We start from the raw sequence: 15,558 nt of genomic DNA, 5'->3' as shown, positions 1-15,558 counted from the left end.
TTCTTCATCCCTGATTAACTTGTGGCTATTTCTCTTGTGGAGAGTTCTGGTCCTGGTGTTCCTGCAGGTGAAATTAGCAAGGCTATCTCTTAACTTGAGTGAACTGTAAATAAAAGTAAAAAGCAACCTATCGCATTCTGATACGGGCATGTGACATGGCACTCCCTTCAACAACAGAAATACTGGTTTGTGTCATGCCTTCAAGGTCTTAGAAACTGAACATTTGATAATTCTTATAAGAACTGCCCTTTATTGACTGAAGAGGCACGACATGAAAAGTGCATCAATGCGTAACACCTTGGGGCATGGACCTTTGGAAATTGCCTGAAGATATTTTTAGAAGTGCTCCATTGCCTGGAGGCAGAAAGAAGGTGTACTGTAGTCTTTGCAGAGGCATCTGTCTCTTATGCTCCCTGAGCTAAAGTCTGCAGGAGGGAAAAGCTGACAGAGAGCAATTGCTTATTTGTCTTTGTAATTAATTTTGCAGCCTCAGTTTAACACCTTACAAACATAAATTCACATCAAAGTGTCTGCAAGTGGCATTTAGTGAGAGTGAACACCCTGAGGAAATAGGCTGAGGCTCAAATGCACCAGGCTTGGTCCCTTCAATGCAGCACCAATGGTCACCGTGTGCAGGGCAGGGATTTTCACACTGAGCTGTCTGAAAGATGTGCAGCTGAGCCAGGTTCCACCCTGCCTCTTCTTGGGCATTTCAGCAGCACACAAGAAGGAAGGAAAAGCTTCTGCTGTATTTTACAGCCTGAGGTAGGTGCTGGTTCTCCATAACACACACAGAATGTGACCTGTGGTGCTTTAAGATCTGTTTCACACACAGTTCAATCATCTCTGCTGCTGGCACTGTGACTTGGAGGAAAAAGTAGATTCAGAGCCCACTGCGTGTGTCCAACAGCTTTTGTTTAAGTCTTGTATGGAGTATCTCAAACTGAACAGCTTATGTTTATGCTAGAGCCTGTAATTTTATTTAAAGTGTTGTGGGATATCAGATGTAGAGCAAATGAGGGAGGGAGGCAGGGGGCGGGCAGCCAGTTCCATCAGAAGCCAATTTAATATCCAAAGATTATATGTTCCCTTCTGTTCTCCTCCTAGACATACCCACAAGGGATTTCAGGTATCCCAACTAAGAACTGTGAGACTGTTGGCAGCATCAGGCTGCAGTTGCACTTTTTATGGATTTGTGAAGGCTAAAAATATGCTTTTGTGATATTCAGACTGGTATGGATGGAGCTGCCACCTTTTGAGCTGATAAAGATGGATCATTTAGCAAGGAAAATTTTGTCTTGTAATTTGGAGCTGCCTTTGATGCTAGGGATACTCTTCCTTCACCATATCCACTATTATTTGTGTCAGTCACCTGCTCTTTCATGGCAGCTGATCATGTCTTTAGAACACAAAAAGTCAGTTTTAGTGAAGTCTCTCCATATGTGCAATGCATATCTCCAAGGAGTGAGAAATTTCAGTGTTGGAACATCGTTGCTTTTCTTTATGAGAAATAAGGGAGAACATCGTAACTACAGAAATCTTTTCTGTTGTGGGTGGACTGTGGCCTGTTCTAAACCCTTTGCACCTTTTGGAGGCTGACAGGAGTTTTTTCTGGTTTGACTTTTTGCTTTAGTTGTGTCAGCTTTTCTGACTCTGCCCAGCTGTAGCTTGGCAGGAACACCAGTTGCAGACAACGATGACACTCCAATCTACATATCCTCAAAATATCCTCACAAATATCCCTGGGGTCTGTTTTAGCTTTTGCCAAACCTCACTGTCCCCTGTGGAAAGCTGCCCTGTGTTGGAGAACAGCGTGGAAGTTGGTTACATTTGCTGACAGAGTCAGGAGTCTCAGTCAAAATCCACATTCAGAACACAGAAATATGCTGTCCCACAGTAAACATGCACATGACCAGGGCAGCTTCACTGGAATTTTGGTTTTGAGGTCGGCTTGCTGGTAAAGGCGAGGTAGTATTTAAAAACAGTAGAATCGTCAAGACTAATGTAAGAATGCTAATAACATACACAAAGCTGAGAGAAAATATTGTAGTCCCAGTGCCATGCAGAAAGGACTAGAGTCTGTGAGAAGAAGAAAAAATATCTGCCAGTATTTAGATCCTTGCTGCAAGGAAGAGACAGGATTTCTAAAGCCTTTTGAAATAAATAGAGGTGCTCCTCAAAAATACTTTGTTCTGTCATCATTTTCTTGTCTGAACTGAAACACCTGCAAGAATGCACATTCTGACTGAACATTTATCTCTAAAATATAAAGCAGGAAGCACCAGCAATAGATCTACATTAAAGAGACCCACGAATGGTTTAACTTCTGCTGGTGTAAAACATCAACACACAACAGAGAATGAGGTTTAAATAATATTTCATACTCACTTGCAGCTAGTTCTACATCATGTGATTGTTTTATGTTTTTCTAGTCTTGATGCAACCTCTGAGCATTGTATATGACTGCTCAGCTATGGTTGGCTGCTTTCAGAAATTTTTCTCTTTCCTAAGCAGAGTATTATGATTTTATGTGGCAGATATGCATGGAGAGAACATGAACTTGCTAAGCTGAGAGAAAACCTAAATCCATGAGTACACAAAATTAATGCGTGGTCAATGTACTGTCAGATTTGAAGCATTTGGTTGTGGGTAATTTTTGCTCTTCCTGTTGACTTGTAATATCACTGAGAGTGAATTTACAGTGATTTTTCTTCTGGTAATGTAAGAGTGGCATAACTTGCCAGCAAAAGCCAGCTTTCCTTAAATCAGGAAGTGATTTAAGGCAAACCTCCTCAGCTTCTCTGAGGAGATAATGAGTTCTGCTCTTCCTGTGGACTACCCAGTGTCAGTTCCTCTCTTTTGTGACTGCCAGGGCTGTTAGACACCCTTTGCTTCCTACAGAGCACATCAACACCAAATACTTTCTAAAATTGGTTCAGCCTTTGATTGCCAGTTCCTTTTAGGAACTCCAAATTACTTCAGGAGCCCTGCCTACTTATTTTTCTTAACACTTTAGGTTGTAAATCACTTCTGAGAATAAAACCTCTTAGAGGTCTGGTTGGTTGGTTGGTTGGTTTTTTATTTGTGCCAGAATCCAGGGGACTTTGTTTTCTGACAACATGCATACACGCAATTCTGCTTCTTCAGGCTGTTTGTCTGGAGGGAAGAGTGGGAATATTCTCTAATTCTGTCCACCTGTATTACTGTATAGCTCTCCTCCTCAGATCATCTTTCCTTGTTAGGAGTGAGGATACTTCCTCTATCAATTTAATATTTTTATAGTGAAAAGTTTTTCTTTGCCATTCAAAAGCTGCTTTAATTGTGAAGAGCTCTGAATTTCATGTTCTTTAGCAGAATTTAATCCCATTTTTTCCAATTTGTGCAGGTTTTGGTTTCAGATCACCGCTTCATGGGAAGAAGGCTCTGATGCCATTATTGCTTTTGACAATGTCTCCCTTAGTCTGGACTGTTATTTAACAAGTAAGTTTTCCTTTTATCTGCAAGCGACTTGTCTTTTATTTGCCATGTAATTGAAATTTGGAAACTGCGGGGAACAGGCTGGGTGTCATTATCTTCAAAAGACTCTTGAAAGGCAAAGGTCTGTGTCAGAAATCCCTGTGCTTAGGCAGAGGACCCCGCTCAGGTGCATCCCTTACTGGTGGAGCTGAGCAGGGAGGGAGTTTCCCAGTTTGGCATAAGTGGGTAGTGAGACAGAGGGTGTGGGAGATCAGCTTCCAGCCGAGGCAGAACCATCACCTGTCCAGCCAGGCTGATGCAGAAGCCAGTCTGTGATTACAGATTTCCACATGAGCTGGTTTGCCGTGTGACAGTATCAAAATGAATGGCAGTTGGACACTGGCTGGGAAAAGACAGGCATCCTGTGACTGACACTAACTTTGCAATAACATTGGGCACAATATTCCAGTTAAATTAGAACAAGGTTATTTTATTTAGACTGACATGCATTTAAGTCTGAATCAGAAACTAGGATCTTCACACTCTACTGCTCTGGGGAAAAAATTGGATTCTGATCCTGGCTTTGTGATTGACTGGCCTCTAGAATATGCCCAGTCTTTACCTCTGATGGCACATGTAGATTTTTATTAAACATTTGTGTCAGACTCATCTTTCATAATCTCATGCATAGTGAATTGCTTAATTTGTAAATGTGTTCAATGATCTGTCACTCTGTACCTCAGATCAACAACTTACATGAGGGCTGGAGAATTGCTGCTCTGAACAAATTAAACTTCTGCCTTGGGCTGAGCAGCAGAACTTAAGTGCATCCTTTCTTCTCCTATGCTTGGAGCTGCAACCTCTGTAGCCCTGTTTGGACTGAAAACCTCCAAACCCCTTCTGCAGTCAGAACGTTTCATCTGCTTTGTGTTATGTTAATTTGCATTGCCTGGGGCATGAGTCTCTCCGTTTGTGCAGTAATACCTCTTGGGTTCTGTGCATAAATGCAATATACCTCAAGTTACAAAGATATCTTAAAATTAGGATAGAATTAAAGAAAATTCCTCATACTTTTACTGGCTGAAAAAAAAATTTATAACAGTTGCTAAAGATTGTATTCTGTATTTCTGCTTTGTGTCTTCTTTCACTTAATGTTTTGCCTACCACTCATTCCTGTTTATTTTCCTTTTGTCTCAGTTCCGTAACAACGATGGAAAGTAAATCTGCCCATTTCTTTTAATAATGTTATATCCTGTGACTGCAGGCTCTTATTCTCAGCACAGAAGTCTGCAGCCCTTATTTTAGCTCCAATTTTGGATTACATAGTGACTCAGTCCCCCTCAGCCATAAACCAATCTGTGATTTCTTGTTTTCTAGTCAGTGGAGAGAAGACACCTCGAGGTACCACTCCAGACTCAATCAATTTGCTTACCAGTAGAGGTGGCCAGAAGAAGTTTGGATGGGAACAAAAGCTCCTGGGAAATCTCCAGCTCAGCAGTGCCCCCTTTTCTGATCCAGCAGGTAACTGTCTGAGAAGCATCATCAGATAGGAGAGATTTCCAACTAGCACAGATTTCATTTAGATATGGCTAAATGCAATTTTTTCCCCCAAAGCCTTTGTTTAGAGCTTTTCCCAAGTCCCTTACAAATAAAACAAACATGCTCTAGAAAGAGATTACCTTTAGCTGCTAAATGTAACTTGGTTTTAACTGTAACAGGCTGCCAGCTGGTCAAAGAACCAGAAGGAGCTGCTTGAAGTAAAACGTGGGCTTAAACTGTAAGATAAGTGTGTCTGGTGTCATGGTCATCTAAAAATGGGCAGGAATCAAAGTGAAGTGTCCAAACTGACTGAGTTTAGCATTTATTAACCTCAACACCCAACACTAGTTGATACAGACTTGGTTTGAACTAACAGCCTCACTTTTACAGTAAATAGTCATTGACCATTTGAAACAGTACAGTTCTGGACTTAGAAATGTCAGTCTTGTATGTTAGTGTTACTTTATTCTCCCTTACCCTTCAGCTCCTCTTTCCAACCTAACTGTAATTAGCCCTTCCAACCTAATCAGCCTTTCCAACCTAATTGTACGTCACCCTCCCATCTCTGTCTCCCATGTGTTTCCCTCTCTCCTCTCCCAGGCTTTCCCACATGTTCACAATATCTGTTTTGGGCCTCAAAGGTGCATTTCCATTTGAACTGGCTTCCTTCCCTCCTCCTTGCCAGCCTCTCTTCCTAGCTGGTTCAAGCAGCCACAACCTCCAGCCTAGCTGGAGCAGCAGGGCTGACCATGGAAGTGAGGGGTGGCTGCAGGAGAGGCAGCGCTTGTTACAGCTCCGTGTGCAGCTGTTTCTCCTCACTTAGGGCAGCCACCTGCCACTCTGAAATACCTCCCCTCTTAAGTTAGAGAGCAGGGTTGATAAATGCCTCCTTTGCTCTGTCAGTAAGCCTAGGGATTTGTTCCTGCTGCCTCCTTCTCTCCCACTCTTCCGCCTAAGAAAAGTTCTTTGCATCTTTTTTGTTTCTAGGCTGTATTTCATTTTGCTACCTGTAGTGTTCTCTTGAGGTGTATGGACTAATGGTGTTAGCTCTGATGCTGACAGCAGGCTGGTCAGTGTTGCCAAAAGCCCACAGAGCCCTCAAGGCTCATTGAAAAGCTGGATCCATGAGCTCACTCCGTGCTGCCACAGCAGGGCAGCTGCTGCCGCCTGAGCTCTCTTGTGAAGTGAGCTCTGGCAGCAGAGGCTGAGGGGACAGCCTACAGGGTCAGCTGAGTTGCCATCACATGGAGTTCACTGATGTTTTATGTGCTGAGCATCACACAGCAAGAAAAGTACAGAAGCACTGTCAGGAGCCTCCAGGGAGTGAGACAGAGGCAATGAGCCCATATGAGAGGATGCTGGGCTGGGTGAAGCTGCACTTCAGCTCTAAAGGTTGTGTTTAGCTGTATTACAGATGCTGTGTGTGAGCTTGGGCTGTCACAAAGATATAATTTACAAAAGTATCTTTATACGTTCTCTTTGAAGATCCTTTGAAGTTCTCCCTTCAATATCTGTACCTCTGTTTCCTGCCTGTAAGTGGAGTTGTCTTTTAAGTGCTCTCAGTATTGCCCTTGGGTCAGTGATCTCATGGTAGGATCCGTAGGCAGGGGTAGATTATGGATTTCTGGCTGACTTTCTGTAGGTGGTGATGTAGTTTCCTAAGGCAGCTACTACAGGGTACCTACTGTTTTAGCAACAGAAAAAAAGCATTAGATTATAGATGCAAAGTTAGTGTAAAGTGTGTGTGGGCTAGAAATCCTGTGGCTGTAAATTTTTTTAAGAATTTTGTTATTTCCTACTTTTTACTAGACTTGACATCATCTAGCTCTTCTGCTCCCTGTCCTATCTGAGCAATTCAATTTAAAGGCTTGGATAGTAGAAATAAAGGGAATCAGATTGCATGAGGGTCAAAGAGAAGGTCACTGAGGTTCTTTGAGCAATTAAAATAATTTGTGATGACCTTGGGGTGAAAATTCAAGGCAATTCCAATCTAAAACAGCTTGCCTATTTTCTGGGCTTTATCCTTGGTCTTGTTCATATTCTGTTTAAAATTGTCTCTAGCCCTTGGGGTTTGAAATTACTCCTACAGCAATTTTCTCCCCTTGTGCCCTCAGAGTAGAGAGGGCAGAAACAGAGAAGCTGAGTGGCAGCTTCTTGCAGTGAAAGTCATTGCATTTCTGAGGGTCTCTGCAGCACCAAATTCCCTTTTTCCTTTGTGTTGCTGAGCCCCTGCTTGCTGTCAGGAAACACTGCAGATGCTTGTTTGGTCCCTGAGCTATGTATTTTACCCAGCTTTAATCTTGTTTCTTTCTGCATCCTGTAATGCATTTAAGAAACCTCAGGCTGAGTCTGAGAAGGCCTTTCCTTTGATGGGCACATATTTACTGTTGTGTGAGTGAACCAACAGCATCAGCACCACCCTGAAGTCCCAAAGACTGCACTGACCAATATGAGCTCAGCTAAAGTAATTACAGTTAATAGGATCCTTGACTTGTGTGATGGATTACATGCTATAATATTTCCTTCTTAAGAAATCTTACTAAAACAAAGAACTGTGCTCCTAAAGCTGATGAGACAACAGGATAATAAAATGCCCTCCCTGAGTCCCCAGGCCAGCTCAGCCTTAGCAGCAGGAGCTACAGTCTGAAAGACAGGTAGCACTTTGTTTACACTGCATTAAATCCAAACAAGCTCTGTTGTTTTCAAGGGCAGGGGCCCTCCACTTTGTATCTGAGCACAGCCTCTTATATACACACCTGCTGCTTTTGCCTGTGCTTGGAAATGCACTTTCAGCAGAACTGATGGCTGGCACCAGCAGCCCCCCTGCCCTCTCTGCTCTCAGGCCCTGTACATACTGACTTGCTTCTTCAGCCTTGACGCTGTTGGTCATGGCTCAGAGTGACTCTAGGTCATGCACCATGGAGACTCAAAATACACAATACAGCCACACTGTCAAACACCCTAAAGCTTCCAAAAATGTGTTGCCACTGTAGTGTGTCACACCTGGGATCATGAACACAATGGCTAGAAGAAGACCTGAACTGCCTACAACTAATGTGGTGGTGTTGCTGTTCTGGTGGTTCTGTTCTGGTCCTGGTCATCAAGTTCCTTGATGACCAGGACCAGAACAGAAAAATTCCTGTGGTTTTCAAATCACACAGTTACTTGCAGTGCAAGGTGGCCATTAGGTGTGGGAACCCAGGACATCCCTCTGGGTGCCCTGGGTGACACGTGCCCCTGGCAGGGGGCTGGGGATTCCTGGCTAGAAGCAAAGACACTTGGGATTTCGATCTTAACCCATGGAGCAAATTACCAACCTTGTATGAAGTCACAGAAGTTTAAGTAGAGTAATACTGAATTAATCAAGGGGTGAAAAATGGAGTTTTGGGGGTTTTATAATGGGGGGTCTGGGAGGCAAGATGGAGGGACACGGGCGTTGTCCCATGCTTCTTCCTTCTTCTTCCTAGCCTCCATCTTCTTGGTGATGGTGGCACATTTAGATTGGCCTAAAGTAGAAACAGACAGTCTAACATAGACGATAGGTATTGGAAAAGAATGATAAATAAAGTATATGTAACTCATAGTAAAAAATGTAGACACCAGCCCAGGGGTGGGCAGTGTGCCCTTGACAGACCTGCAGAGCAGACCTCTACAGGTCTGAGAGAAAATATTTTGGATAATAGATAATAAACAACCTTGTGAACCAGAGCCAAAGAATCCCGGCTCTTTCTTCTGCCATGGGGCTGGGAAAAAGGGACTCTCGGGTCATCCCGAAAGCAAAAAACCTGAGAATTAGGTAGATGTTCACAGGGCAGTGCAAATGTTTTCCTTTTCGATTAGCTAATGATGTGTTATTTGCTGGAATACCAGCTTCTTGCTGGAAGGTTGCAGGTGAAATTTGATTCTAGAAGCAGCCTGGAAAAACAGTTGTAACAAGGCCTGCATATGCCAGAAGATTGAATCAGCTTTAATGGAACCAGGATTTTTCATTGAGATGGTTAAATCTGTACAAGAGGCTGAGTGCTGTTTATTCTGTTGTAAACCCAGGCTTACATTGGCTTTGGTTTTAAATTGGTTAGGTATTAGTTTAAGTAAAACTGAAAGCTTCTCAAATCATACTATCATTCAACTACCAATTAAAAAGTCAATTTATATCAAACCAATGCAATTTCCTTTTATACACAAGGCTAGAATATGGGAAATTCGGGCACATAAAGATACAGTGAGCAATAATGAGGAACTTGAGGTAAACAAATTACTATCACAGAAGCTGAAGGAGACAAAATAGGATTCTCAGTAGGCAAAAGGAGATAACAAGACACAGAGCAATCAAGCTTTAATTAAAGATTACTGGTGCTTCTGAATAGGCTTTAAATACCATGAAGATAGCCTCTCTTTTGATGTTTCAGCTTCTCTTCTGTCCCACTGACAACTTATTTGTGTCAGGGCACACAGTACAAAAATGGCATGTTGTGCAATGTGCAAAAATGTTAACCTTTTCTCCCCCCAAATCTTGCATTGTTTCATCCCTTCTGCTCTGCACATCCACCAGCCATTGTGCAGCCCTGATTTCTTGCATGGAAACTGCCATCAAATAATTTTCTTACCCAAACTGGGTTGCTGTTTTCTTCCAGTCCCTTCCCCACAGCAATTAGTGGTTGCACAGATTTTGTGCTTTCCATCAGGGAGAGTCCTGTTTTGAGCACTTCCATGGCTGTTTCTCGGAAGAACTCTCAGTCACATCAGTTAATCAGATGAAGGAGCTGAAAGGGACAGCGGAGCAAGTATTAAGTAAAAGAAAATTACATTTGGTTGCTCTTTGTATGCAATTATACTAACTGAACTGTTGGTATAATGGAATAAAGGTACCTGCAGAATTGTATTTTTGTATTATGCATCAATTAACGCAGTAAATAACTGCCCAGTGCCCCCCCTCCAACAAAAGTAACATTCTGAACAGTGATGGAAATGTTCAGACACAACAGTGGGATCTCACAATATGTAGGTATGAATTTCTTTATTGCAGTGTTAACACTTGCTTTCTCTGTAGGATTGAAAATAGCAACGGTGCAATACTGAAAATCAGCATGCAACCAGATACAACCTAGCAAAGTTGAATTGGCATAATTGCTCTCTAGAGTTAATCATGCACTTGAAATAAACAGGGCAATTCACAGGTTTCAGACCTGCATTTCAAAGCCACTCACTCTTAAGTATGGCAATTTAAATTGTACAGAAACTGCTGTAAATCTCAGAAAATGTTTTTAAATAATTTTTCCACCTCCACCCAACTTGGTCTTTGTTATCTAACGTTCATTTCTACCATCCTTTGTAATTATGAGAAAAAAGAAATTCCAAAAAGGTTGGTAGCATGTATCACTTAACACCCTTTATGGAAGACTCTTTGTGAATCATAAAAGGGAAAAGAAATTAGTTTTCTTCATGCTGCTTTTTTATTGCCTGGTTTCAGAAAATGGCAAGAAACAAGGCATTCTCATTGCTATCCAAAGTCAGTAGTGCTCTTACCCTCTTACACTGACCGCAATTTCCTACAAGAATGCCCCCAGAGTGTTCCTTATTTATAAAAACATAAGAAAAATCTAAAGCATGAATCAAGATTTTGACTATTTCTTTGGAATTATACTCAGGATCAATCAGACATATGTTTGTCATCACTGCAGATGCTCCTCCTGTTGAACTGAAAGACATATCCAAGTCTTCCACTGCTGCCCTCATTTAGAAAATAAAGATAGAAACAGTAACTCCAAAAAGAGTGGAAAAGCCGACCTCTCTTAGTCTAGCCATACCTCAGTAACTGATTCTCATATTGCTGGCAAGACTCACTAATTTCTATGATCATTTTATATCCCCTTAATAGCATTTTGTAGACACACTTAACAGGTATGGGACTGCGATTGTGAGCACAACCTAGTTCTGCCATTTACCATCATCTTTCAACCCCTGCCCCATTAATCTCTGGCAAATTCAATCCTGGGAAAGGTAATAATCTCCAATTACTGCTCACAGAACACTGTTAAATGGCAGAACCCAAAGCAAAATTGAAATCCTTACCTCACTGAGCATGTTTCTTGTATATGCTTGTAGTGTATTTTGCCTACAGGCTTCCAGCATGGACCACTGGAATTATTGGTAATGCATAACTGAGATTGCTCATGCACTGAGTAAAATCTACAGCTCTCCACACAACCCATGGTGCCAGCGGCAGCCAAATGTTAGTGAAGATTATGGTGGGCAGTTTCCTGTAAGCCTCTGATTCCCCATATTGGCCAAATATTGCCAGGCAAGGGAAGGTCATGGAAGTTCTTACAAATAGATGAAGAAAACATTCCACTTGGTCATGGCATGAAGCTTGTTGACATCTGCCTGAGAAGAAGGGTTTTACCTGTGGACTCTGTGAGGAAGAATTAATAGCATCCAAAAGTTTAGCGACTGGGGTTCTTATGTCTCTGAAAAATGAGAATTTATAGCCCTTATTAATGTGGATTTTTACTCTGTTGGAAGTAGGAATAGCCTTTTGGTCTGAATAGAGGTTGTCACAGCAAGTTACACAAACTATCTACACATTGTTTTAAAGCACTGATGCATTTCACTAACATGTTACTCTAGTTTCCAAAACAAGCCAAGTACCATGGTGCTTGATTGGCAATTTGCTCAAGTCACTAAAGATTTGGTTGGCAATGGGTTTAAACTAGGTTCAAACCAGCTTGATTTGACAAATGCCAGTTAATATGTTTAGACCCTTGAGGTATAGCCAGAATGCCTCTGTCTGTTTTGTGGCTTGGAGTTTGTGAGCTGTACACGTGCCAATGAAATTGCTTTCTATGTTAGAAGTACAAATGTGCCTTAGGCTTTGCTCTGTGGTTTTCTCTTCAGTGTTGCTGGTTGTTATTTGCAACACCGCCTGCAGCAGTATTGCCTAGGGCTACAAGCAGTATCAGAACTTCAAACAAATCAGTCATTTTAAGTCTTGTGGGGTTTTGTTCATTTTGTTTTCCAAGAGCAGGACTTCTCTTCCCTCTTGCTGTGGCTGAAATCCAGCAGCTTGATTGCTGTGTATTTCATGTATCTAGACAAACTGTGTGAAACCTAGAATTTCTGCTGTGCAAAAGGATGAGCGACTGTGTGTGTAAATATATCAATAAGTGAATTCATTATGGAAAGAAAAGTTATGAAGGAAGACATTTCTTTTCAATTGTTTTAATAAGCGCCAAAAATACATTTTTTGCAAAATACTGCTTCTGGGACCTTGCCAATGTGTTGGGGGACTTGCCAGGGAGCAGGAGGGGAGGTGACTGGGTGAAGAGGCAGAAACTTAGTGTTTCTTCTGCCATGTTTCTTTTAAAAGGCAGCGTTCTATCAAACTGAACTGATGTATAAATTGTTTAATGAAATGTGGTGCTCCAGTCTGAATCTCACTGTGATCTCCACTTTCTCCGCTCCCCCCCCAAGGAATTTCCATTTATGGGAATGCTCAGCTGTTTCTGGACACTGGATGTATGTAACTTGTGTGAAGTTGGGCAGAATTCCACAATCTGCTAGTTTCTGGCAGAGGTTTAGCCTGGGAAGTCCTGCTGTTCTTCTCCCAGTGTTGAGGTGCTGGCAGTGTTATCCTGCCACACACTGCAGAAGGAAGGAGGGATGTGTTGTGCACTATGCAACAGACCACAGTTATTCACAGATGGAAAAAAATCTATGCTCCTCACTGAGCTGCTTAAGGATTTTCGATTCAGTGCTGCTGCTTTAGTCTTTGGAGATCAAAATAATGCTTCAAACTGAATTACTGTAAACTGCTGTGGCATGCAGCAACCTGTAGAAATGCTCTCTCCAAGCTCATAAGACATGCTGCAGTCATTTCTAGAATCAAGAGAAAATCAATACTTCGCAGGCAGTGAAATCTTACTTTTAAAAAAGTAGTGGTGGGTTATTAAGGCAGGCAGTGCTCTGGTTTGCTGCTGGGTCAGAGGTTTCAGGTCTTGGGCTGTTGTATCTGCACACTGAGAGTTGGCTTTGGGAAATGGGGGGGGGGGGGGGGGGGGGGGAAGTGTGGGGGTTTTAGTCTGTACCCAGAATTGTAAATAAGATCCATCTGTCCTAATTATCTTGAAATGAGGGGCAACTTCTTCCTGTGTCATATTAATGACATTCATTATTCCTTTGTCCCATTCAGTGACAAGGCTGTTCCATGTTGGACTGGCTCCAGTATTTATAAACAGGAGTAGGGCTGTTTGCACATCAGTGCAGCAATGACAAATGAGGAGCTCGTGCAACATCTGGCTCTAGGTTTTACTAAAATCCCTGCTGGTTTGAATTAGGTGCAGTCTCTCCATGCACTTCACTTGGGCCAGACTTCCTCCTGCAATATTTTGTGCAAAGATCACTACCTAGCTCTGCTAGTTCTGAAACATATCTTTTCCTGTTCTTGTCTACCTGAATAAAGCAAATATTCTTGCTAGCACTGGCTGTAGCACCTGCAGAACTTGGCAGGCTTTACAGACAATCTTGTATACACCACTGTATCCATTACAACAGGGCCACTTCAGAAATCCAAGATACAACCTCCTGTCCTCAGTCATCTCCAGGTTCCTTGCATTGTACTCCCTGGCATAATGTAACTGTGTTTTTTTCCTTTCCCATCCTCTTAAGCTCTGAAAACCCAGACTGACTAATCTCAAATTGCCAGCAATGTTTGCCTTTGCTCTGATACTGCCTCTGCATTGGAAGTGAGTCCCCTCTAGTCTGCCCTAAAGGCAGAAAATACAAAAGCTGTTCTGGTTGCTTCAGTTCAGTCTGAAGGCATAAGATCTATAGCAGAAGGGCATTCTCCTTCTGTTCAGTCAGGGCTTTTAAGGAACCAGAGGTCCATTTCAAAGCATTTTGGAATAAAATGTAGTTCACCGATCCCCAGTCCCTGGAACCCAGTGGGAGCCAAGAGCAGCCAGTTTCAGGTCCATCTGTGCTGTGTATTGCATGTGGAATCATCTAGAGATAAGTTGGCCAAGGTCAGGTAGGCAGATACCTAAGGAAGGTGTATTATTTCAAGGCACTAAATCACAAATGTAAAGCTTAACCATGGCAGCAGTCTGCACATGCTGTGGTCTGTCCTAGGTTTTATCGCTTCCAGTTTTCCATTTTGATTCTCTCATGTTTTGGGCTTATTGTCCCCTTGAAGGTCACCCACGTCTACCTTTGGGAACGCGTTTGATATTTCTCTGGAGATATCCAAGTGGCTTCTTATTGTTCCACTTACCTGCCTGCTTTACTAAACATATGTTTCAGTGCAGGTGGCTAAGCCCGCTGGGGTATTGCAATGTTAAATCACTGTGATAGCTGACAGAATGAGTCTCTCATCTTCCAGCTAGTGTGAGATTTTCCTTTGGGTTTGGGGTGGGTTTTGCAAGGATAAACACAAGTAATTTCTGGTGCCAAACTGTTCAGAGCTACTGAAGCATTTGGCTTTAATAACTTCTAGACCTTTCACCTTCCTTAGGCACCTTTACCCTTTTATCTGTTGTTTTGGGGGTACATCAGAAGCAAAGGAAGAGAGGAAAATTCTTCCATTTGCTGTCTAATAATTTTAAGATTTCATACTGCCACCCAGTGCAGAAGATTGGAGAAATAATTGAAATTAGTATGTAAATGAAACAAGTAACAGTGACAAAATCTGTAGAGGACTGTTGCAGGGGAGTTTTGAGTAGGGGTGGTGTAGATTTTTCAGAAAGGTGGAATTATTCTCTCAGCAGTACTTAGATTGGGAAATTTTTTTGCAGAGTGGTAATTTTGCACAACACTGTATTACCAAAATTTTTCAGAAATACCAGTCACTGTATTTCTTAAAGTTCTGTCAAATTCTTTGATACATTTAATTCACTGAACTCTTCGTAAGAAGGAATTTAGCTGATCTTCAGGATTAGTTTGTGAAAAGGTAATTCAGACTTTTTTTTTTCGGCTAAGCTAATGTATTTTCTTGTATTTCTGGAGGGTGAACCTCTCCAGTAAAAGCAGTTGTAGAACTTTTGGCCTTGCACATTCAGATACATGCAGACCATCATTTCTAAACCACATCTGCTTAGACAATAGTTCTGAATTCCAAGAAGCAGGTCAAGCTAATCATAGAACATCCTAAATTGGAAGGGATCTGCAAGGATCATTGAGTCCAGCTCATGGACATTGAGTCCAATTAATGCCCTGTCTGAGCTATTTAGTATCACCACTGAAGGAATCTGCATGTGTGGCATTGCTTTTGTGGAAGCTGGTGGAGAAATGGTGCCCTTTGAGAAGGCCTTGTGGAAGGCTGACTGGACTTAGGAAACATCATTTGTAGAAAAAACTTCAGATTCCATATCTTTTATCTTTAATGGCAGTAGAATTACCTAATGGAGTTTATTAGATTGTGTATATTAGGTTATTAATAATTATGTTTGATAAATCATGTCATGTTCACAAAAAGTGCTTTGTCTACTTATTTACCATCTTGATCTTAGTTTTGATTATATATTAAGTATTTCCTGATATACTAGAAAATAGGACAAGGTGGGTTTTACA

The 15,558-nt window shown here is 41.9% G+C and overlaps 1 protein-coding gene across 1 annotated transcript in view; it reads left to right on the top strand.

Annotated features, from left to right (window-relative positions):
- ALK (ALK receptor tyrosine kinase) overlaps positions 1-15,558 on the top strand; it is a 302,683-nt gene that overhangs the window by 254,317 nt on the left and 32,808 nt on the right. The window contains 2 exon segments of the mRNA XM_041424114.1: positions 3,386-3,480; positions 4,834-4,977. Of these exon segments, the coding sequence (XP_041280048.1) occupies positions 3,386-3,480; positions 4,834-4,977 (239 nt within the window).

This window comes from Onychostruthus taczanowskii, unplaced genomic scaffold (assembly GCF_017590055.1).
Source record: "Onychostruthus taczanowskii isolate IOZ18803 unplaced genomic scaffold, ASM1759005v1 scaffold80, whole genome shotgun sequence".
In the NCBI taxonomy this organism is placed as follows: Eukaryota; Metazoa; Chordata; class Aves; order Passeriformes; family Passeridae; genus Onychostruthus; species Onychostruthus taczanowskii.
Note: the sequence above shows the minus strand (reverse complement) of the source record. Positions and strands in the feature narration are given on the sequence as shown.